This window comes from Salmo salar, chromosome 06 (assembly GCF_965601325.2).
Source record: "Salmo salar chromosome 06, fSalSal1, whole genome shotgun sequence".
Lineage (NCBI taxonomy): Eukaryota > Metazoa > Chordata > Actinopteri > Salmoniformes > Salmonidae > Salmo > Salmo salar.
This window is the reverse complement of record NC_138296.1, coordinates 75,817,470-75,842,905: the sequence shown is the minus strand read 5'-3', so window position 1 is coordinate 75,842,905 and position 25,436 is coordinate 75,817,470. Positions and strand designations below refer to the sequence as shown.

Below are 25,436 nucleotides of genomic sequence, written 5' to 3'. Positions count from 1 at the left end.
TGGCTGACCTTGTAAAACAACACATTTCACTGCACCTATCCGGGATATGTGACAATAAAACCATTTTATTTATTTTTCTCTCACCACCCAACACCCTAGACCTTTCAATTCAAACCATTTCACCCCTAAAACACGCTGAAACAAATCAGTTTGTTCTTGAACACAATGTTGTTCATTGGTCCGCATTACAATAAGGATTGTAAGTCATTTGACTAATGCTCGCTGAGTGCATCAAGGTGTGACACTGTCTACACGGTCTCTCAGCTCCTCATTCACATTTAATCAAACAAGTAGTGATGGACACTCACAGCTAATGTTATCCACTGTTGCAGTGTGGAAATAACTAGGCCCATGGCATTCACACACAGGGGCAGGATGATGGAACTCTGGAGTGGGGAATGAAGTTCATGGTCCCGGGAGGAGGTTGGGGTGTTGGTCATTTTTGGCATAACTCCAAGTATGTTTTGTTTTATTTCGACCTGGTGATAAAAGGACTATGAATATTAATAAAATGTAGCACAGGCCTAAAGTGCTTTAAATCTTATAAAATCATATACACTGAGTATACCCAACATTAGGAACACCTTTCTAATGTAATCTCAGCAAAAAAAGAAACGTCCTCTCACTGTCCACAGTGTTTATTTTCAGCAAACTTAACATGTGTAAATTTTTGTTTGAACATTTATATGAACATAACAAGATTAAACAACTGAGACATAAACTGAACAAGTTCCACAGACTTGTACTAACAGTGTTGTGTCTTTGCTATGCCGGATGAAGTCATATCCCGGGTGACTACTCCTGGCTAGCGTTTCCATCCTGGAGCAAGCACCAATTAGCCTGAAGCTAGCCCGGCCAGAGCTCCTGTGCTACCACCGAAGCCCACTCCTGGGCTACAATATCCGGACCTCTTCTACTTCCGGTTCGGGGCACGGAACCCCGCCGATCCTCTACGACTGGAATAACGACATAATCTGCCTGAGGATTCCAACAGGCCCCCCAGGCGCGACGTCCGCTGAAGGCCCATTCTGCTAACCGCGGCCTACTAGCTACCTAGAGCTACTTGGAACCCTACTAATTCCACGACTGGTTTATCGACGTCACCGCACGAAAAGGCAAAAACAGACTTACCCCCATCGCGACGTCCCCCAAAGGCTAACTTGCTAGCCCCGGTCTGTTAACTTCTAGCTTGCTAGCCCCGGTCTGTTAACTGCTAGCTTGCTTGCCCCGGTCTGCTAACTGCTAGCTTGCATGCCCCGGTCTGCTAATTGCCAGCCCCGGTCTGCTAACTGCTAGCTTGTTTAGCCCCGGCCTACTAACTGTCTGAATCGCCATGTCCCCAGTCAGCCCAACCACTCACTGGACCCATATGTTCACTTGGCTACGCATGCCTCTCTCTAATATCAATATGCCTCGTCCATTACTGTCCTGGTTAGTGATTACTGTCTTATTTCACTGTAGCGCCTCTAGCCCTGCTCAATATGCCTTAACCAACCATGTTGTTCCAACTCCCACATATGCGATGACATCACCTGGTTTAAACGTCTCTAGAGACTATATCTCTCTCATCATTACTCAATGCCTAGGTTTACCTCCAATGTACTCACATCCTACCTTTGTCTGTACACTATGCCTTGAATCTATGCTATCGTGCCCAGAAACCTGCTCCTTTTATTCTCTGTTCCGAACGTGCTAGACGGCCAGTTTGTATAGCCTTTAGCCGTACCCTTATCCTACTTCTCCTCTGTTCCTCTGGTGATGTAGAGGTTAATCCAGGTCCTGCAGTGCCTAGCTCCACTCCCCAGGTGCTCTCATTTGTTGACTTCTGTAACTGTAAAAGCCTTGGTTTCATGCATGTTAACATTAGAAGCCTACTCCCTAAGTTTGTTTTACTCACTGCTTTAGCACACTCTGCCAACCCGGATGTCTTAGCCGTGTCTGAATCCTGGCTTAGGAAAACCACCAAAAACCCTGAAATATCCATCGCTAACTATAACTGTTTCCGCCAAGATAGAACTGCGAAAGGGGGCAGTGTTGCAATCTACTGCAAAGATAGCCTGCAGAGTTCTGTATTACTATCCAAGTCTGTACCCAAACAATTTGAGCTTCTACTTCAAAAAATTCACCTTTCCAGAAACAAGTCTCTCACTGTTGCCGCTTGCTATAGACCTCCCTCTGCCCCCAGCTGTGCCCTCGATACCATATGTGAATTGATTGCCCCCCATCTATCTTCTGAGCTCGTGCTACTAGGTGACCTAAACTGGGACATGCTTACCACCCCGGCCGTCCTACAATCTAAGCTTGATGCCCTCAATCTCACACAAATTATCAATGAACCTACCAGGTACAACCCCAAATCCGTAAACACGGGCACCCTCATAGATGTCATCCTAACTAACTCGCCCTCCAAATACACCTCTGCTGTTTTCAATCAAGATCTCAGCGATCACTGCCTCATTGCCTGCATCCGTAATGGGTCTGCGACCAAACGACCACCCCTCATCACTGTCAAATGCTCCCTAAAACACTTCTGCGAGGAGGCCTTTCTAATCGACCTGGCCGGGGTATCCTGGAATGACATTGACCTCATCCCGTCAGTAGATGATGCCTGGCTATTCTTTAAAAGTGCCGTTCTCACCATCTTAAATAAGCATTCCCCACTCAAAAAATGTAGAACTAGGAATAGATATACTCCTTGGTTCACTCCAGACCTGTCTGCCCTTGACCAGCACAAAAACATCCTGTGGTGTTCTGCATTAGCATCGAATAGCCACCGTGATATGCAACTTTTCAGGGAAGTTAGAAACAAATATACACAGGCAGTTAGAAAAGCTAAGGCTAGCTTTTTCAAACAGAAATTTGCATCCTGTAGTACTAACTCAAAAAAGTTCTGGGACACTGTAAAGTCCATGGAGAATAAGAGCACCTCCTCCCAGCTGCCCACTGCTCTGAGGCTAGGAAACACTGTTACCGCCGATAAATCCACTATAATTGAGAATTTCAATAAGCATTTCTCTACGGCTGGCCATGCTTTCCACCTGGCTACCCCTACCCCGGTCAACTGCCCAGCACCCTCCACAGCAACACGCCAAAGCCCCCACCATTTCTCCTTCACCCAAATCCAGATAGCTGATGTTCTGAAAGAGCTGCAAAATCTGGACCCCTACAAATCAGCTGGGCTAAACAATCTGGACCCTCTCTTTCTAAAAGTATCTGCCGAAATTGTTGCAACCCCTATTACTAGCCTATTCAACCTTTTTCGTATCGTCTGAGATTCCCAAAGATTGGAAAGCTGCCGCGGTCATCCCCCTCTTCAAAAGGGGTGACACTCTAGACCCAAACTGCTACAGACCTATATCTATCCTACCCTGTCTTTCTAAGGTCTTCGAAAGCCAACTTAACAAACAGATTACCGACCATTTTGAATCCCACTGTACCTTCTCCGCTATGCAATCTGGTTTCAGAGCTGGTCATGGGTGCACCTCAGCCACGCTCAAGGTCCTAAATGTCATCATAACCGCCATCGATAAGAGACATTACTGTGCAGCCGTATTCATCAACCTGGCCAAGGCTTTCGACTCTGTCAATCACCACATTCTTATTGGCAGACTCGACAGCCTTGGTTCCTCAAATGATTGCCTCGCCTGGTTAACCAACTACTTCTCTGATAGAGTTCAGTGTGTCAAATCGGAGGGCCTGTTGTCCGGACCTCTGGCAGTCTCTATGGGTGTGCCACAGGGTTCAATTTTCGGGCCGACTCTCTTCTCTGTATACATCAATGATGTTGCTCTTGCTGCTCACTGGTCACCACAGCAGCACCCACTCGTAGCACGCGCTCCAGCAGGTATATCTCACTGGGGGTCACTAGCTTTAACCTGTTGGGGTGTAGGGGGCAGTATTTTCACGGCCGGATGAAAAACGTACCCAATTTAAACAGGTTACTACTCTGGCCCAGAAACTACAATATGCATATTATTAGTCGATTTGGATAGAAAACACTGAAGTTTCTAAAACTGTTTGAATGGTGTCTGTGACTATAACAGAACTCATATGGCAGGCAAAAACCTGAGAAGAATACAAGCAGGAAGTGGAAAGTCTGAGAATTGTAGTTCTTCTTTTGATTCTCTATCGAAACTACAGTGTCTGTGGGGTGACGTTGCACTTCCTAAGGCTTGCACTGCCTGTCAACAGCCTTCAGAAAGTGGTTTGAGCATTCTCCTGCCACTGGACAGATAATAGGAGTTCAGTTACTGAGTGGACCGCCTGGCAACAAAGGGATTGGATATGTGCGGTCACGCAAGCGCGCCGTTCCTTCTTTTTCTTAAATGAATATGCTATTGTCCGGTTGGAATATTATCGCAATTTTACGTTAAAAATACCATAAAGATTGATTTTAAACAGCGTTTGACATGCTTCTAAGTACGATAATGGAACATTTTGACTTTTCATCTCTGGTTCCGCGCTCGCGCGTTATGCCTTTGGATAAGTGATCTGTACGCACAAACAAAACGGAGGTATTTGGACATAAATGTGGATTATTTCGAACAAAAACAACATTTCTTGTGGAAGTAGCAGTCCTGGGAGTGCATTCTGACGAAGATCAGCAAAGGTAAGACAATATTTCTAATACTAATTCTGAGTTTAGGTTGCCCCGAACTTGGCGGGTGTCTGTATAGCTCGCTGTGATGGCTGAGCTATGTACTCAGAATATTGAAAAATGTGCTTTCTCCGTAAAGCTATTTTAAAATCTGACTTGCATCCAGGAGTAGTCTATCTATAATTCTTTAAATAATTGTTATATATTTTGTCAACATTTATGATGAGTATTTTTGTAAATTGATGTGCACATTCACCGGGAGTTTTGGTGGGAATACATTTTCTGAACATCACGCGCCAATGTAAAATGCTGTTTTTGGATATAAATATGAACTTTATCGAACAAAACATACATGTATTGTATAACATAATGTCCTAGGAGTGTCATCTGCTGAAGATCGTCAAAGGTTAGTGCTTCATTTAGCTGTGTTTTGGGCTTTATTGACACATGTCCTTGCTTGGAAAATGGCTGTGTGATTATTGTTGTCTATGTACTCTCCTAACATAATCTAATGTTTTGCTTTCGCTGTAAAGCCTTTTTGAAATCGGACAATGGGGTTACATCAAGGAGAAGTGTATCTTTAAAATGGTGTAAAATAGTTGTATGTTTGAGAAAGTTGAATTATGACATTTTGTTGGTTTTGAATTTGCCGCCCTGATATTTCACTGGCTGTGTTCCGCAGGTGGGACGCTAGCGTCCCACGTAGCCCATAGAAGTTAAGCACCTCCTGTCAGAGCAGCTCACAGATCACTGCACCTGTACATAGCCCATCTGTAAACAGCCCATCTATCTACCTACCTCATCCCCATATGGTATTTATTTATTTATTTATTTATTTATTTATCTTGCTCCTTTGCACCCCAGTATCTCTACTTGCACATTCATCTTCTGCACATCTACCATTCCAGTGTTTAATTGCTATATTGTAATTACTTCGCCACCATGGCCTATTTATTGCCTTAACTTACCTCATTTGCACTCACTTTATATAGACTTTTTGTTTTAATTTGCTCTACTGTATTATTGACTGTATGTTTTGTTTATTCCATGTGTAACTCTGTGTTGTTGTATGTGTCGAATTACTTTGCTTTATCTTGGCCAGGTCACAGTTGTAAATGAGAACTTGTTCTCAACTAACCTACCTGGTTAAATAAAGGTAAAAAAAATTAAAATATGACATGTTATTCTATAAAATAATTTCTCTGTAATTAATATTACCTGATTAGTTCAATCATGTAAATGTAATTAACTAGAAAGTCGGGGCACCACGAAAGAATGTTTATAGAGCTGTGATCTTCCGAATAAACTCTTAAAGACCTGGTAATATTTTACATCAATAGCGGTCAATTCTTAATCGTCACCTTATTCAGTCTCATCTGAAGTCATAGAATTCTTGGTTATCTTCACGAACCCTGGCTAACAAGTTGAATCAGCAATACAAAATTTGGTTGAATTATTTATTTACTAAATACCTAAACAATCACACAGAATTACACATACACAGGATGGGTCATACATTGATTACTAATTATGTCATAAAAGAAAACGTCCCTGGCGTACGGAACAGATATTTGACGGCTGATTACTCAAAGAAAGGGGGTTGGGTTTTGAATGAAAGTGCGGGAAGACTGAGGAACAAAGGAATTTGGTCTCTGATCGGACCTTGTAAAGCTATGCTTTGTAAATACAGAATCTTATGCAGTCTAAATAACCGACAATTTGGAAAAGGAAAATGCAAGAAATATTTACTCTGAGCGGTGCTTCAATAGGTTGGTCATAGATGGAAGGCCGTATTGCCCAACAGAGATCTCCCTTGTCCTTTGAAGAATATGTCTTGTGGTAGAACTGATACGTTGTCGTACTATCGTGTGTTTGGTAGAAGTGATACTTTGTCTCTCCTTTCCTAGCCCACGTTTACAGCTGCTGCTGCTCACTCAACAGCTAGGAGGTATCACTTCTTTAGTGAATAAGAGTTCAAAGTTCATACCAAGTTGCCATACTTTAAGCTCACGCTGAAGTTGGCTTAGTTCTGTAGTTTGATATTAGCCCTTTTAACGTATGGACCGTCGTCCTCACGTCCTCGGGAACACAAATGTAACATTTTCATAAAGGGCTTATGTAGTAGGGAGAGAAGGGCGTGTTTCATAGTTCACAACCAATGTCTGTTCACATGGGCGGGGCCACTGAGTTGAGCCTAGTTCACTTATGAAAATCAATTCTCTCATTTAGAAGCTAAAATTACATTTAATCTGTTCACAAATAGTTTCATATTTAAACATTTAAATTGTACAACAATTCCATGTGAATCTGATAACTGTAATGTGTAGCCTTTCCAATATACAGTTTGTCATCCTATCATCAGTAATAATGTCTCAGATGACAACTGATCTGATATCATATTCTATAAGTACCAACGCATATTTTCAACTGGTTGGATTACCGAAATATGGTTCTGTTCACCACCCTTTTGATGTTACCCGACTCTCTATGTTAACAAAGGGCTTTCCAAGAGTCACTCTGTAGAGTAGAGAGCGAGGAACGGTGGAAAGGTATTTATGGGGGTCATAAACCTCACCAACAGGCCAACGTCATGACAACAGATATGGAAAAATGTGTCCCTGAACAAAGGGGAGGTCAAAATCCAAAGTAACAGTCAGTATCTGGTGTGGCCACCAGCTGCATTAAGTACTGCAGTGCATCTCCTCCTCATGGACTACACCAGATTTGGCAGTTCTTGCTGTGAGATGTTACCCCATTCTTCCACCAAGGCACCTGCAAGTTCCCGGACATTTCTAGGGTGAATGGCCCTAGCCCTCACCCTCCGATCCAACAGGTCCCAGACATGCTCAATGGGATTGCGATCCGGGCTCTTCGCTGGCCATAGCAGAACACTGACATTCCTGTCTTGCAGGAAATCACGCACAGAATGAGCAGTATGGCTGGTGGCATTGTCATGCTGGAGGATCATATCAGGATGAGCCTGCAGGAAGGGTACCACATGAGGGAGGAGGATGTCTTCCCTGTAACGCACAGCGTTGAGATTGCCTGCAATGACAACAAGCTCAGTCCGATGATGCTGTGACACACCGCCCCAGACCATGACGGACCCTCCACCTCCAAATCGATCCCGCTCCAGGGTACATGCCTCGGTGTAACGCTCATTCCTTCGACGATAAACGCGAATCCGACCATCACCCCTGGTGAGACAAAACTGCGACTCGTCGGTAAACTGCGACTGTCTGGTCCAGCAACGATGGGTTTGTGCCCATAGGTGGCGTTGTTGCCGGTGATGTCTGGTGAGGACCTGCCTTACAACAGGCCTACAAGCCCTCAGTCCAGCCTCTCTCAGCCTATTGGGGACAGTCTGAGCGCCGATGGAGGGATTGTGCATTCCTGGTGTAACTCGGGCAGTTGTTGTTGCCATCCTGTACCTGTCCTGCAGGTGTGATGTTCGGATGTACCGATCCTGTGCAGGTGTTGTTACACGTGGTCTGCCACTGCGAGGACGATCAGCTGTCCGTCCTGTCTCCCTGTAGTGCTGTCTTAGGCGTCTCACAGTACAGACATTGCAATTTTTTGCCCTGGCCACATCTGCAGCCCTCATGCCTCCTTGCAGCATGCCTAAGGCACGTTCACGCTGATGAGCAGGGACCCTGGGCATCATTCTTTTGGTGTTTTTCAGAGTCAGTAGAAAGGCCTCTTTAGTGTCCTAAGTTTTCATAACTGTGACCCTAATTGCCTACCGTCTGTAAGCTGCTAGTGTCTTAACGATCGTTCCACAGGTGCATGTTCATTAATTGTTTATGGTTCATTGAACAAGCATGGTTAACAGTGTTTAAACCCTTTACAATGAAGATCTGTGAAGTTATTTGGATTTTTACGAATTATCTTTGATGTTCACACTAAGCTTCCCCAGGACTGCCGCGCAGAAGAAATATCAGCGAGCGCAGAGAAGCACGAGACTTGAGTGAAGTTCACTTTCTAGAGTTTTCCCTGTTAGTTAATACTGTCAATGTTTCCCTTTACTGTAGGTATTGTCATGAATCAACGCAGTATTAGCCACTTTCAATGAAGCATACTGAAACAAAATGAACTAGCTATACAAGAGGCAGATTGTAGGCAGAATGCATCGGAGTAGGATTCTATTCCATTGACAGGCACTACTCTTATTTAGATTTATTTTATTTAACTCGGCAAGTCAGTTAAGAACACATTTTTATTTACAATGACGGCCTACCCCGGCCAAACCCGGACCACGCTGGGACAATTGTGCGCCGCCCTATGGGACTCCCAATCACGGCCGGTTGTGATACAGCCTGAAATCGAACCAGGGACTGTAGTGACGCCTCTTGCACTGAGATGCAGTGCCTTAGGCTATTGCACCACTCGGGAGCCCACTCTACAAGCAAAAACAGGATATTACACAATTTTGCAAATTTAATACAAATTAAAAACAGATATCACATTTACATACGTATTTAGACCCTTTACTCAGTACTTTGTTGAAGCACCTTTGGCAGTGATTAAAGCCTTGAGTCTTCTTGGGTATGAGCTTGTCACCCCTGTATTTGGGGAGTTTCTTCCATTTTTCTCTGCAGATCCTCTCAAGCTCTGTCAGGTTGGATGGGGAGTGTCGCTGCACAGCTATTTTCAGGTCTCTCCAGAGATGTTTATTCGGGTTCAAGTCCGAGCTCTGGCTGGACCACTCAAGGACATTCAGAGACTTGACCCGAAGCCACTCCTGCGTTGTCTTGGCTGTGTGCTTAGGGTCATTGTCCTGTTGGAAGATGAAACTTCGCCCCAGTCTGAGGTCCTGAGTGCCCCCGGAGCAGTTTGTCATCAAGGATCTCTCTGTACTTTGCTCCGTTCGTCTTTCCCTCGATCCTGATTAATCTCCCAGTCCCTGCTGCTGAAAAACATCAGGCCAAAGAATTCAATCTTGGTTTCATCAGACCAGAGAATCTTGTTTCTTAGGGTCTGAGAGTCCTTTAGGTGCCTTTTGGCAAACTCCCAGCATGCTGTCCTGTGCCTTTGACTGAGGAGGAGATTCCATCTCGCCACTCTACCATAAAGGCTTGATTGGTGGAGTGCTGCAGAGATGGTTGTGCTTCTGGAAGGTTCTCCCATCTCCACAGAGGAACTCTGGAGCTTTGTCAATGTGACTATCGGTTCTTGGTCACCTCTCTGACCAAGGCCCTTCTCCCCCGATTGCTCAGTTTGGCCGGGCGGCCAGCTCTAGGAGTCTTGGTGGTTTCAATCTTTTTGATGGAGGCCACTATGTTCTTGGGGATCTTCAATGCTGCAGAAATGTTTTGGTACCTGTCCCCAGATCTGTGCCTAGACACAATCCTGTCTCAGAGCTCTATGGACAATTCCTTCGACCTCATGGCTTGGTTTTTGATCTGACATGCACTGTCAACTGTGAGATCTTATATAGCTAGGTGTGTGCCTTTCCAAATCATGTCCAATCAATTGAATTTCCCACAGGTGGACTCCAATCAAGTTGTAGGACCATCTCAAGGATGATCAATGGAAACAGGATGCACCTGAGCTCAATGTTGAGTCTCATAGTAAAGAATCTGAATTCTTATGTAAATAAGGTGTTTTGAGATCAAAGTGATAGCTTCGTGTAGGGACGTGTGCACATTTGTACATTTGTTCATATCCTTTGCTAGTTAGTGAGTTAATAACCCAGTTATAGATAATTTGTAGTCAGCAATGGGGGAGTGATTACTTCCTACAAAAGCACAAAACGTGTGCATTTCTAGACATTTTTGAAAAGCGAGTCAGGAACAGAGCTTTTTTTGTGTGTGTGTTAAAGGGGTAGTGTTGTATTTTGAGACAGGCTTCAATAAGCTAAGTAGCCAATAGGCAGAGGGTAGCATAATTTGTCTGATTCTCTGTAATAATGGTATGGGAATAATGATGCATTTTCTTTTGTAAAGTGGTTTCTTGCATCAAACAACAACTTTTTCAGTCATCTCCTTGTCTGAAGGACAAGTGGATAAACAGGTTCATGTCAAGCTCTACTTGTTATTTTCAACAGTGTCATGGAATGTAGGTCTACATTGAACACCACACATTGGCTACTTCTGTAAGCTGAACGATAACAGCTATTTCCATGTTAAAATGTTTTTGGATAGTTTTTATGGTAGGCCACTCTGCTATGCCTACATTGTGATCAAATAGCCACACTAGGCTACTTGACCACTGTTAAAATGAACTTAGTGGGTACAACCTCAGTGTTCACAGTAAACAGTAAAAAAAAGGATTAAAGCCCTGTCAAATCGGTTGTTGATCATTGCTATACAGCCATTTTCAGGTCTTTCCATCGATTTTCAAGTAGATTTAAGATAAAACTGGATCTCGACCACTCCGGAACATTCACTGTCTTCTTGGTAAGCAACTCCAGTGTAGAGTTGGCCTTATGTTTTGGTTAATGAAAGGTAAATCATCTCCTAGTGTCTGGTGGAAACAGACTGAACCAAGCTTTCCTGTAGGATTTTGCCTGTGCATAGATCCATTAGTCCTTAAAGATGACAAGCATACCCATAACATGATGCAGCCACCACTATGCTTGTAAATATGGAAAGTGGTACTCAGTAATGTATTGGATTTGCCCCAAACATAACACTTTGTATTCAGGACAAAAGTGAATTGCTTTGCCGCATTTTTTGCAGTATCACTTTAGTGCCTTGTTTCAAACAGGATGCCTGTTTTGGAATATTTTTTATTAGGTTAGTATTGTGTCATATTTTGGAATATCTGTCAATTAGGTTAGTATTGTGGAATAACTACAATGTTGTTGATCCATCCTCAGTTTGCTCCTATCACAGCCATTAAACTCTGTCACTGTTTTAAAGTCACCATTGGCCTCATGGTGAAATCCCATGAGGTTTCACCATGAGTGGTTTCCTTCCTCTCCATGAATCGGAGTTAGGAAGGACGCCGGTATCTTTGGAATGACTGTATTGATACACCATCCAAGGTGTAATTAATAACGTCATCATGCTCAAAGGGATATTCAATGTCTACTTTTTTGTTTTACCCATCTACAGTGAGGGAAAAAGGTATTTGATCCCCTGCTGATTTTGTACCTTTGCCCACTGACAAAGAAATGATCAGTCTATAATTTTAATCGTAGGTTTATTTGAACAGTGAGAGACAGAATAACAACAAAAAATCCAGAAAACGCATGTCAAAAATGTTATAAATTGATTTGCATTTTAATGAGGGAAATAAGTATTTGACCCCTCTGCAAAGCATGACTTAGTACTTGGTGGCAAAACCCTTGTTGGCAATCACAGAGGTCAGACGTTTCTTGTAGTTGGCCACCAGGTTTGCACACATCGCAGGAGGGATTTTGTCCCACTCCTCTTTGCAGATCTTCTCCAAGTCATTAAGGTTTCGAGGCTGACTTTTGGCAACTCGAACCTTCAGCTCCCTCCACAGATTTTCTATGGGATGAAGGTCTGGAGACTGGCTAGGCCACTTCAGGACCTTAATGTGCTTCTTCTTGAGCCACTCCTTTGTTGCCTTGGCCGTGTGTTTTGGGTCTTTGTCATGCTGGAATACCCATTTTCAATGCCCTGGCTGAGGGAAGGAGGTTCTCACCCAAGATTGGACGGTACATGGCCCCATCAATCATCCCTTTGATGCGGTGAAGTTGTCCTGTCCCCTTAGCAGAAAAACACCCCCAAAGCATAATGTTTTATGTTCATGTTTGACGGTGGAGATGGTATTCTTGGGGTCATAGGCAGCATTCCTCCTCCTCCAAACACGGCGAGTTGAGTTGATGCCAAAGAGCTCCATTTTGGTCTCATCTGACCACAACACTTTCACCCAGTTGTCCTCTGAATCATTCAGATGTTCATTGGCAAACTTCAGACGGGCATGTATATGTGCTTTCTTGAGCAGGGGGACCTTGCGGGCGCTGCAGGATTTCAGTCCTTCACGGCGTAGTGTGTTACCAATTGTTTTCTTGGTGACTATGGTCCCAGCTGCCTTGAGATCATTGACAAGATCCTCCCGTGTAGTTCTGGGCTGATTCCTCACCGTTCTCATGATCATTGCAACTCCACGAGGTGAGATCTTGCATGGAGCCTCAGGCCAAGGAAGATTGACAGTTCTTTTGTGTTTCTTCCATTTGCGAATAATCGCACCAACTGTTGTCACCTTCTCACCAAGCTGCTTGGCGATGGTCTTGTAGCCCATTCCAGCCTTGTGTAGGTCTACAATCTTGTCCCTGACATCCTCGGAGAGCTCTTTGGTCTTTGCCATGGTGGAGAGTTTGGAATCTGATTGATTGATTGCTTCTGTGGACATGTGTCTTTTATACAGGTAACATTCTGAGATTAGGAGCACTCCCTTTAAGAGTGTGCTCTTAATCTCAGCTCGTTACCTGTATAAAAGACACCTGGGAGCCAGAAATCTTTCTGATTGAGAGGGGGTCAAATACTTATTTACCTCATTAAAATGCAAATCAATTTATAACATTTTTAACATGCGTTTTTCTGGATTTTTCTGTTGTTATTCTATCTCTCACTGTTCAAATAAACCTACCATTAAAATTATAGACTGATAATTTCTTTGTCAGTGGGCAAATGTTCAAAATCAGCAGGGGATCAAATACTTTTTTCCCTCACTGTACCAATAGGTGACCTTCCTTGCAAGGATTTCGAAAACCTTCCTGGTCCTTGTGGTTGACTCTGTGGTTGAAATTCACTGGTCGACTGAGGGACCTTATAGATAATTGTATGTGTGGTGTGTAGAGAGAGTCATTCAAAAATCATGTGAAGCACTATTATTGCACACAGTGTGTCCATGCAACTTATGTGACTTGTCAAGCACATTTTACTCCTGAACTTATTTAGTCTTGCAATAACAGAGGAGTTGAATACTTATTGACTCGAGACATTTCAGCTTTTCGTAAATTTGTAAACACTTCTAAATACACAATTCCACTTTGACATTATGGGGTATGTAGGCCAACGACACAAAAATCTAAATGTAATCCATTTTAAATTCAAGCTGTAATACAACAAAATGTGGAAAAAGTCAAGGGGTGTGAATACTTTCTGAAGGCACTGTACATACTGTGCCTGTAGGACACATACAATGAATGGCTCATTAATATGTCCTGTATGTATGGTCTATATGATCATATCTATAATCCCCCTTTAGAAGTATAGTTCTGCTCTTATCATCTGAGCTTTTCGCCATGTGCTATGGCAGCCTATACTATAGTGGCCATCAGTGTAGGGATGGAACTCAGGACACAGAGGGGTACCTCAGGTTAGCTACGGCCGTCTCTTCCTCAATGAACAACTCAGTGTGTGTTGGGCCTTTGAAGGCCCTTGGAGTCTAATCCCATCAGAACACACACACACACACACACACACACACACACACACACACACACACACACACACACACACGCGTCTCCCTACCTGTGGGGCGTCCTGATGGAACCACAGAAATGGAGAGATTAATCAGGCCAGGGGAACAAAGTTTTGTGTTTCTCGCTGTCCCCTCACAGCCCTGTATTTATAGCTGCTGTTCGTCATACTGTCCTTTGTTCCTGTGTCCTTCTGTACCCTGGTCACTCAGATATCACATTTTGGAGGAGCTGAACACAGCCATTGTATAGTACTGGGAACTATTGTATGAAGATAATTATTGGTTATATGTCACCTTGCATTTACCTTAACCAGTGGAGGCTTATGACAACTTCCGGAGGATGTCCTCCAACCTATCAGAGCTCTTGCAGCATGAACTGAATTGTGGTCCACCCAATCAAAGGATCAGATAATGAATTTAGTACTAAAAGCATAAGCTACAGCTAACTAGCACTGCATCAAATATGGTGAGTAGTTGACTAAAAGAGAGAGAAAGACAATAGTTGAACAGTTTTAAACAAATTCATTTCTTCAAAAATGAAGGAGAAGCATGCAAGATTTGGTTTTTTTCAGTTTCACTTAACTAGCAAATGCAGCTGGCTAGTTTAGTTACTCAAACACCTGGCTCAAAAAGAGGGATGCTATCTTAGCTTGCTGGCTATGACTATCCATAACTGGAAATCTCCCAAGTCGAGGTAGGCTTTTGGTTTTATTAATTTATTGCCACCGGAGCCTGCCGGTGTAACTGCTTACTGTGACTGTACACTGTAACTCTACTGCATGATTTTAGCGGATTTACGAATGAGTTAGTTCTTTTAGCTATGTTAACTAGGACGTTACTTTAACTAATATGGGGACAACTATGTAGGCTGTTTGTACAGTCGTGGCCAAAAGTTTTGAGAATGACACAAATATACATTTTCACAAAGTCTGCTGCCTCAGTTTGTATGATGGCAATTTGCATATACTCCATAATGTTATGCAGAGTGATCAGATGAATTGCAATTATTTGCAAAGTCCCTCTTTGCCATGCAAATTAACTGAATCCCCCCCAAAAAAACATTTCCACTGCATTTCAGCCCTGCCACAAAAGGACCAGCTGACATCATGTCAGTGATTCTCTTGTTAACACAGGTGTGAGGACAAGGCTGGAGATAACTCTGTCATGCTGATTGAGTTCGAATAACAGACTGGAAGCTTCAAAAGGAGGGTGGTGCTTGGAATCATTGTTCTTCCGCTATCAACCATGGTTACCTGCAGGGAAACACGTGCCGTCATCATTGCTTTGCACAAAAAGGGCTTCACAGGCAAGGATATTGCTGCCAGTAAGATTGCACCTAAATCAACCATTTATCGGATCATCAAGAACTTCAAGGAGAGCAGTTCAATTGTTGCGAAGAAGGCTTCAGGGTGCCCAAGAAATTCCAGCAAGCGCCAGGACTGTCTCCTAAAGTTGATTCAGCTGCGGGATCGGGGCACCACCAGTACAGAGCTTGCTCAGGAATTGCAGCAGGCAGGTGTGAGTGCATCTGTACGCACAGTGAGGCGAAGACTTTTGGAGGATGGCCTGGTGTCAAGAAGGGCAGCAAAGAAGCCACTTCTCTCCAGGAAAAACATCAGGGACAGACTGATATTCTGCCAAAGGTACAGGGATTGGACTCCTGAGGACTGGGGTAAAGTCATTTTCTCTGTTGAATCCCCTTTCCGATTGTTTGGGGCATCCGGAAAAAAGCTTGTCCGGAGAAGACAAGGTGAGCGCTACCATCAGAACTGTTTCATGCCAACAGTAAAGCATCCTGAGACCATTCATGTGTGGGGTTGCTTCTCAGCCAAGGGAGTGGACTCACTCACAATACAGGGTCTAAAACAAAAGGAGGTGTGATGCTGCTTATGTTATCTGAAATGTTTGGTGATGTTTGGGTCTCTGTGGTGATCAGCTGTTTAAACACAGTCTGTGTGTGTGTCGTTCTGCAGGTTTGCCTATCTGGGCCAGAACCAGCACAAGTTGGAGAGAACCGAACCCTCAGTCCTGGAGAACGCCATCAACGTGTAAGTTGAGCATTTAACACACAAACAAGTACACCGTCTAATGCTATTCTAATGAACAGATGAATACAGGCCTTTTCAGACGACTCTGGAAAAAATGTTATAACACATTCCTTTCTAAGTGGTCTCAAAGGGGCTTGTGGACTTGTGCTGCCTGCCTCTCCACAATTTCTCTCTTCTTATTATTGTCAATCCCCTCCCTCTATCCTCCTCAGTGTTATTCTCTCATCAGTGGTAGCCTCTCGCTCCCGTGTCCACTTCTGACCCACCCCAGTACACTGTGAACCGGGGGTTTAGAAGTGCCAGCACTCCAACACGTGTTAAAGCAATGTGCGCTACGCGTGCACACACACACACACACACCATCTTATAAAAGCGTATGAACAACAGTCTCCTGGGAATAGGGTTGCAAAGCTACTGGTAATTAACTGAAGTTACTGGAATCTTTGCTAATATTGGTAATTAACAGGTAATCTATGGTAACTTTGGTCATTTGTACTTTGACAAAAAAAAGTTGATATAGTATTCATTTTTATATCTGTGTTGATATTCTCCATATGGTTATTGCCTAATTGATGAAAAAAGCATCTGATCAACAATGGAATTATTTTTTATTCCAACTATTGACGGTTTTCACTACTGCCACCAGTTTGGCACCAAAACATTTACAACAAAGAAATTAAGTAGTAAAATAAATCAAAGTATATACTGACAACTCATATTAAGCACCAATGGTAACCAAGTTGATGGTTTTATATTTAGGATAATGTTTTACAACTTTTTCATACATACAGTTGAAGTCGTAAGTTTACATAGACCTTAGCCAAATACATTTAAACTTAGTTTTTCACAATTCCTGACATTTAATCCTTGTAAAATGTTCCTGTCTTAGGTCAGTTAGGATCACCACTTTATTTTAAGAATGTGAAATGTCAGAATAATAGTAGAGAGAATTATTTATTTCTGCTTTTATTTCTTTCATCACATTCCCAGTGGGTCAGAAGTTTACATACACTCAATTAGTATTTGGTAGCATTGCCTTTAAAATAGTTTAACTTGGGTCAACCGTTTCGGCTAGCCTTCCACAAGCTTCCCACAATAAGTTGGGTGAATTTTGGCCCATTCCTCCTGACAGAGCTGGTGTAACTGAGTCAGGTTTGTAGGCTTCCTTGCTTGCACACGCTTTTTCAGTTCTGCCCACACATTTTATATAGGATTGAGGTCAGGGCTTTGTGATGGCCACTCCAATATCTTGACATTGCTGTCCTTAAGCCATTTTGCAACAACTTTGGAAGTATGCTTTGGGGTCATTGTCCATTTGGAAGACCCATTTGCGACCAAGCTTTAGCTTCCTGACTGATGTCTTGAGATGTTGCTTCAATATATCCACATAAGTTTCCTACCTCATGATGCCATCTATTTTGTGAGGTGCACCAGTCCCTCCTGCAGCAAAGCACCCCCACAACATGATGCTGCCACCCCCGTGCTTCATGGTTGGGATGGTGTTCTTCAGTTTGCAAGCCTCCCCCTTTTTCCTCCAAACATAATGATGGTTATTATGGCCAAACAGTTCTATTTTTGTTTCATCAGTCCAGAGGACATTTCTCCAAAAAGTACGATCTTTGTCCCCATGTGCAGTTGCAAACCGTAGTCTGGCTTTTTTATGGCGGTTTTGGAGCAGTGGCTTCTTCCTTACTGAATGGCCTTTCAGGTTATGTCGATATAGGACTCGTTTTACTGTGGATATAAATACTTTTGTACCTGTTTCCTCCAGCATCTTCACAAAGGCCTTTGCTGTTGTTCTGGGATTGATTTGCACTTTTCGCACCAAAGTACGTTCATCTCTAGGAGACAGAACACGTCTCCTTCCTGAGCGGTTTGACGTCTGCGTGGTCCCATGGTGTTTATACTTGCGTACTATTGTTTGTACAGATGAACGTGGTACCTTCAGGCGTTTGGAAATTTCTCCCAAGGATGAACCAGACTTGTGGAGATCTATATTGTTTTGCTGAGGTCTTGGCTGATTTCTTTTGATTTTCCCATGATGTCAAGCAAAGAGGCACTGAGTTTGAAGGTAGGCCTTGAAATACATCCACAGGTACACCTCCAATTGACTCAAATGATGTCATTTGAGTCAAAACTGTTCGCTGCTCTGGCACCCCAATGGTGGAACAAGCTCCCTCACGACGCCATGACAGCGGAGTCAATCACCACCTTCCGGAGACACCTGAAACCCCACCTCTTTAAGGAATACCTGGGATAGGATAAAGTAATCCTTCTAACCCCCCCCCCCCCCGCCCCCCCCTTAAAAGATTTAGATGCACTATTGTAAAGTGGTTGTTCCACTGGATATCATAAGGTGAATGCACCAATTTGTAAGTCGCTCTGGATAAGAGCGTCTGCTAAATGACTTAAATGTAAATGTAATTAGCCTATCAGAAGCTTCTAAAGCCATGACATCATTTTCTGGAATTTTCCAAGCTGTTTAAAGGCACAGTCAACTTAGTTTATGTAAACTTCTGACCCACTGGAATTGTGATACAGTGAATTAATCTGTCTGTAAACAGTTGTTGGAAAAATTACTTGTCATTCACAAAGTAGATATCCTAACAGACTTGCCAAAACTATAGTTTGTTAACAAGACATTTGTGGAGTGGTTGAAAAATGATTTTTTTAATGACCTCCATACATTTATTGACCTAAGGCCCAGTGCAGTCAAAAAAGTGATTTCCTCTGTTTTATATACATTTCAACACAATGGGGTTGGAATAATACAGTGAAATTGTGAAAATTATGCTAAAGCCCTTTTAGTGTAAGAGCTGTTAGTAAAGACCCCCTGAAATGTCAGCCTTTGTTGGTGGGATGGAGTTTTGACCTGCCTGGTGACATCACCACTAGTCAATAGACCAATAAGAAAGAGCATTCCAAACCTCTCAGCCAATAACATCTACTTTTCTGTTTTTCCCCACCCCACTCAGACCACTATCAGACAGTCGTAGCAAAATTCTTGCTTGAGAAATTGCAGGGAGAAATTTGGAGAGGGGGGTGGCAAAACGCTGTATCCGTGTTATCTTTCTATCCATCTCCCCCTCCTTCCCTGGCACCCCACTCCCTCCATCCACAGCCTCACCCCCCTTGAGACCTGTCTCAGCCATTAACTTAGGCATAGAGGGGATGATATTACACGAGGACAGACTCTACACTCACAGACTCACAGTACAATCTTGATCACATTTATCCTAATTTAATTTCCTTTTCCAGTAGCCCTTTCCACTCACAACACCCGTCATCCCATATACGGGTTGAAAATGGCAGATTTTCTCATTAATGTGCCTAAATTGGAACGCAGTAGCTGTACAGTTACATGCTATACGGGACATCAGCGCTCATGTTCTCGGCTTGAGGAAATGAAGCAAACACACTTGTATTGCTTTTGACTGACAGTTGTTTTAAACTTGAGAACCGCTCTCAACAAGAACATGCCCGCATCCCTCCCACTAATGGGGCTACTTTTGTCTGTTTGTTGTTGTCTGAGTGAGAGAAATGTGGAAGGCGACATGTCGAGAGAAGTCTGTGTTTTAAAAGATGAGAGTACAAGGGTTATATTAAATACAGATGTAATGTCATATAAGCACACCACACACCCACGATTCCAAATCTGCAATTCATATTATCATACATGATCCACAGTTACATGGATGGATGACCTGCCTTATACTCAGTTGTCCTGAACAGAATGAGCCTATGTTTGTCATATTGTGAAGAAGATTTCCCGCGGAATACGCACTTGAATGCACTCGATGACTCCATTCGATGCACACCTAAATTACAATTGCTTTGTCTGAAGTGCCTTTTGAAGCCTAACACTAAGATAATTTTTCATAACTTAGCTTATTGGCAACAATGTTAGCTTTCAAAATAATGATCCACCTGATCCAGATTGTGATTTTATAAAGGAATGTTTTTGGATTGTGTAAACAACTACTGTGATTGTGTGGACACAGGGTTGTGTTCCAAACAAAACAACTACAAGTGTGCTTGCTTCATTTCCTCAATGGCAAAGCTAGGAGAGCTCAGAAAAGCACCGTGAAAGCTATTTCCTTGAGTCATAAAGGTGCATTGAAATGACTGAACTGTGCACAGTTTGGAGAGGTGTGTGTCCACTTGGAGATGCCAGTTAGACCTCTCACTCAAACCCCAACCCTATTATGTTACTGAATGTATCCAGAGTATTTTCACATTTTGTTATTGACAAATGCTGTGAAAAGTACAGTAAATGTAAATTGCACATGTTTGGATTCAAATTGTTTAATGTTTGGATTGTCTTGTCAGGTGAACTATTGTGTCCTCACCTTTTGGTCTGATCATTTCCCCATAATCTCCAAAGTGTTGCTAGCATTGTCCTATGCTTTTTATAGGTCTTCTGTAAGAAACATTTCAATTTGACCTTATCCATATAGGCCAATTCCCATGAGTGTAAAGGGTTAAAGCAAAGAAAAAAATGTAGAAACACGTGTTTTGACTGCATTGTCCTTTCCTTCTAGGCAGTTCGACTCTGAGGAGAGGTGGGTTTAGTGTTAGATGGGCTGAATGGTTTTCAGGTCCAGAGCATTGTGTGGTCCTCCAATAAAATGAGGAATACATCTTGCACTTTCATTCACTGCGTGTTAAAGCTGGGAATTGCCAGGGACCTCACGATACGATATTATCACGATACTTTGGTGCCGATTCTATATGTATTGCGATTCTCATGATTCTATATGTATTGCCATTCGATACTGTGATTTTATTGTGATTCCATGTTCCAAACATATTGCTCACCATATGTCTGCTGCAGAGGAACAAGAGAGCCATGAGAACGTTTTGATCAGTCTTGGAAATAAAAGTTCTTAAAAAAAAATGGGCTCCCTATTTAAAAAGAAGATGGAGAACAAGCTTCTCAAAACAATACGATATGATATATCGTCCAAAATATGTGTACATGTATCTATCCCCCCACCCATCACCACTGCCTGTTAGATCTAGTGAACAAGCCTATTGGGTTGTAGCGCCCTAAAATCCTGCAATCCTCTGGTCCAGGGTATTCACCTCCTACCCTACGAGGTCCGGCGCCTGCTGGTTCTCTGTTCTACCTGAACATTAATTGCACCCACCTGGTGTCCCAGGTCTAAATCAGTCCCTGATTAGAGGGGAACAATGGGGGGGGAAAGCAATGGAACTGGCTTCCAGGTCCGGAGTTGAGTTTGAGGGCTCTGGTGTGTGTGTCTGTGTGGCATTAGACTGCTTAATGGGTTCACGCAATCACACCTCCACAATCAGCTCCTTAATGTAGGTGACCATTATTGGGAGAATGTTAATTAGCTGTGCGTGTGTGTGTCTCAGAGGTGAGGGTGGTTTTCTAACATCTCAATCCTTCATCACCACCCACACACCTGCCCTGAGTGCATTCACCCTTACATGGAACCCTTGTTCATCTCCACTAGCATGTTGTCACGGTAACATCCTTTCGTCTCATCCATCTCCTGGACGTTGAAGTGGTTGACGCATAGCAATCCATCTACACACACACACACACACACACACACACACACACACACACACACACACACACTGACACACACACTGACACACACACACACTGACACACACACACACACACACACACACACACACACACACACACACACACACACTGACACACACACTGAGACACACACACACTGACACACTTGTTGCTCTCTTCCTGGCTCAGTTTGTTTGAGGCTAGAACAATAAAAGCCTTCAGTACCTTCCATAATAACCATGGCGAGATTTAGTCTGAATAGGGGAACTTTCAGAGAACCCTTTGAGAGGTTTGGAGGGTTAGATTGTTTGTTTTTGTTTCGCTGCAAAAAATATAGACTGGAGACAGGATGGAAGGAGAGCTACGTGTGCTATCAGGGTCTATTTACTGAATCAGCGTGTTGCTGTGGTTTCACATCACTGCAGAGATCAGTGAACCGCCCAGCCAACACACAGCCAGAGGTTCCAGAATCTGAGGCAGAAAGGGAGCGATGCGGAGAGAGAGACTGGTAGAGAGAGAAACCTCTGAGATCCATCTCACAGGAGGTTGAATTAGAATTTTGAGGTATGGATTTGAAGGAAAGGAGAAAAATCCCCATCAAACAATACACACAGCCACAACAAGACCGGGCTCTGAAAGGCTTTTCCCATTCCCCACGGACCCATCCATGCTTAACGCATACATATGCCGGTGCCCTGTGCACATGGATCTACTGTTCCCTTAAAGGGAGAGGCCTCTATGACAGATCATATACATGAGTGGGCTTATACAGATGAATTGAAGGGGGAGGGAGTCAGACTCCTTTATTGTTTTGCTGTATGATTCATATGTTAACCCTTTGTGAAGGAGTATGAATGGACACTTGTTGTCGTTTGTTGAATGTTCTAGCTGATTCTCTGTGTTGATGTCAATGAAGCGTCTCAGTGAAGCTGGCTGAGTGTTGTTCTCATCACCCTCTGTTTCTCTATGGAGAGCCTGTCAGCCAGGCGTCCTGTCAGCCAGGCGTCCTGTCAGCCAGGCGTCCTGTCAGCCAGCCAGGCGTCCTGTCAGCCAGCCAGGCGTCCTGTCAGCCAGCCAGGCGTCCTGTCAGCCAGCCAGACGTCCTGTCAGCCAGCCAGGCGTCCTGTCAGCCAGCCAGGCGTCCTGTCAGCCAGCCAGGCGTCCTGTCAGCCAGCCAGGCGTCCTGTCAGCCAGCCAGGCGTCCTGTCAGCCAGCCAGACGTCCTGTCAGCCAGCCAGACGTCCTGTCAGCCAGCCAGACGTCCTGTCAGCCAGCCAGGCGTCCTGTCAGCCAGCCAGGCGTCCTGTCAGCCTGTCAGCCAGGCGTCCTGTCAGCCTGTCAGCCAGGCGTCCTGTCAGCCTGTCAGCCAGGCGTCCTGTCAGCCTGTCAGCCAGGCGTCCTGTCAGCCTGTCAGCCAGACGTCCTGTCTGTCAGCCAGGCGTCCTGTCAGCCAGGCGTCCTGTCAGCCAGCCAGGCGTCCTGTCAGCCAGCCAGACGTCCTGTCAGCCAGCCAGACGTCCTGTCAGCCAGCCAGACGTCCTGTCAGCCAGCCAGGCGTCCTGTCAGCCAGCCAGGCGTCCTGTCAGCCAGCCAGGCGTCCTGTCAGCCTGTCAGCCAGGCGTCCTGTCAGCCTGTCAGCCAGGCGTCCTGTCAGCCTGTCAGCCAGGCGTCCTGTCAGCCTGTCAGCCAGGCGTCCTGTCAGCCTGTCAGCCAGGCGTCCTGTCAGCCTGTCAGCCAGGCGTCCTGTCTGTCAGCCAGGCGTCCTGTCTGTCAGCCAGACGTCCTGTCTGTCAGCCAGGCGTCCTGTCAGCCAGCCGGCGTCCTGTCAGCCAACCAGGCGTCCTGTCAGCCAGCCAGGCGTCCTGTCAGCCAGCCAGACGTCCTGTCAGCCAGGCGTCCTGTCAGCCTGTCAGCCAGGCGTCCTGTCTGTCAGCCAGGCGTCCTGTCAGCCTGTCAGCCAGGCGTCCTGTCTGTCAGCCAGGCGTCCTGTCAGCCTGTCAGCCAGGCGTCCTGTCAGCCTGTCAGCCAGGCGTCCTGTCTGTCAGCCAGGCGTCCTGTCTGTCAGCCAGGCGTCCTGTCAGCCAGCCAGACGTCCTGTCAGCCAGGCGTCCTGTCAGCCAGGCGTCCTGTCAGCCTGTCAGCCAGGCGTCCTGTCTGTCAGCCAGGCGTCCTGTCAGCCTGTCAGCCAGGCGTCCTGTCAGCCTGTCAGCCAGGCGTCCTGTCAGCCTGTCAGCCAGGCGTCCTGTCAGCCTGTCAGCCAGGCGTCCTGTCAGCCTGTCAGCCAGGCGTCGCGCCTGTCAGCCAGGCGTCGCGCCTGTCAGCCAGGCGTCCTGTCAGCCAGGCGTCCGCAGCCGCGTCCGCAGCTCCAGCCCTGAGAGCACTGTGTGTGGCTAGGGCAACAAACTGATTCATCAATACAGCTAACTTTGTATCATACGCTCCCTCCCTCTCTCCCTTTTCTCTCTCTCTATCATCTGACCTCATCACTCTTTCTAGTCCTCTCTACCTCCCTTTTTCCCTCCATCCCTCTCTCTCTCATGTCATGGCCATGGGTCCAGCAGGTGTACCTGCCATTGCATAACAAGGCTATTCTTAAACATGTAACCACATCCCCCAAAAGTGTTTCTCTTTTTTCCCCCCATCTCTTGTGCTTGGCTTAATCCGTTTGACCCATCATGTATTGGCTGAGCTAAACGGAGGCTCACTATTGGTGGGAAAGGCTGAGGAAAAAGGAGAAAAGCAGTATCAGTGTTTTAATTGACTGATCATGGGACAGTGGAGCTCTAGATGGTTTCTTTCTCTCAGGCAGTGCAGAAAAGGTCATGTATGTCTTTGCAGAGCGTATGTGTGTTGTCCTCACTTGCGCTTGGTAGTAGGAACCAGCCGTCAGCAGTGTTGACCTCACATGCACTTGGTAGTAGGAACCAGCCGTCAGCATTGTTGACCTCACATGCACTTGGTAGTAGGAACCAGCCGTCAGCAGTGTTGACCTCACATGCACTTGGTAGTAGGAACCAGCCGTCAGCATTGTTGACCTCACATGCGCTTGGTAGTAGGAACCAGCCGTCAGCATTGTTGACCTCACATGCGCTTGGTAGTAGGAACCAGCCGTCAGCAGTGTTGTCCTCACATGCGCTTGGTAGTAGGAACCAGCCGTCAGCATTGTTGACCTCACATGCGCTTGGTAGTAGGAACCAGCCGTCAGCATTGTTGACCTCACATGCGCTTGGTAGTAGGAACCAGCCGTCAGCAGTGTTGACCTCACATGCGCTTGGTAGTAGGAACCAGCCGTCAGCAGTGTTGTCCTCACATGCGCTTGGTAGTAGGAACCAGCCGTCAGCATTGTTGTAAACTTTCCAAATGTCGACAAAATTAAATACGCTAGACAAGGTAGGATATTTTAGTGTCTGTAAAGTTAATTATGCGTGAAATGGCGGTTGAAATACCTTTCTGCTCAAATATTGATATAATATCAAAGTAAACTTGGTGTCAAGCGATGATATGTTGTGTGGTTCTCCCACTACGACCCGGGAAACCATGCAGTTTATTTAACTACAGATGAAATAAGTTATGATGAACTTCACAGAGTGGTGAAAGTACACGGTGATCTTGATGCTGCTTTCCAATAAATATCGAGGGTCTTATTCTGATGACATGATGATCGATGCTTGACTGCCATTTCACATTTTCTTTCCATAATAGGAATCTCATGTAAATAGTCCTTCAGTGTGGGTAGGGTATCTCTGAGCTGTTGGCTAGAGCACACGTGCAAAGACCAGAGCGGGCACATTCACTATATAACGCAACATGCTTTGTGACAAAACGATCAGTA

General features: G+C 44.7%; 1 protein-coding gene across 1 annotated transcript in view; it reads left to right on the top strand.

Annotated features, from left to right (window-relative positions):
• Window positions 1-25,436, top strand: part of fig4a (FIG4 phosphoinositide 5-phosphatase a) — a 109,476-nt gene that overhangs the window by 81,167 nt on the left and 2,873 nt on the right. Inside the window, exon 23 of the mRNA XM_014205487.3 lies at window positions 15,970-16,044. Within this exon, the coding sequence (XP_014060962.1) occupies window positions 15,970-16,044 (75 nt within the window). The remainder of the gene's footprint in view (window positions 1-15,969; window positions 16,045-25,436) is intronic.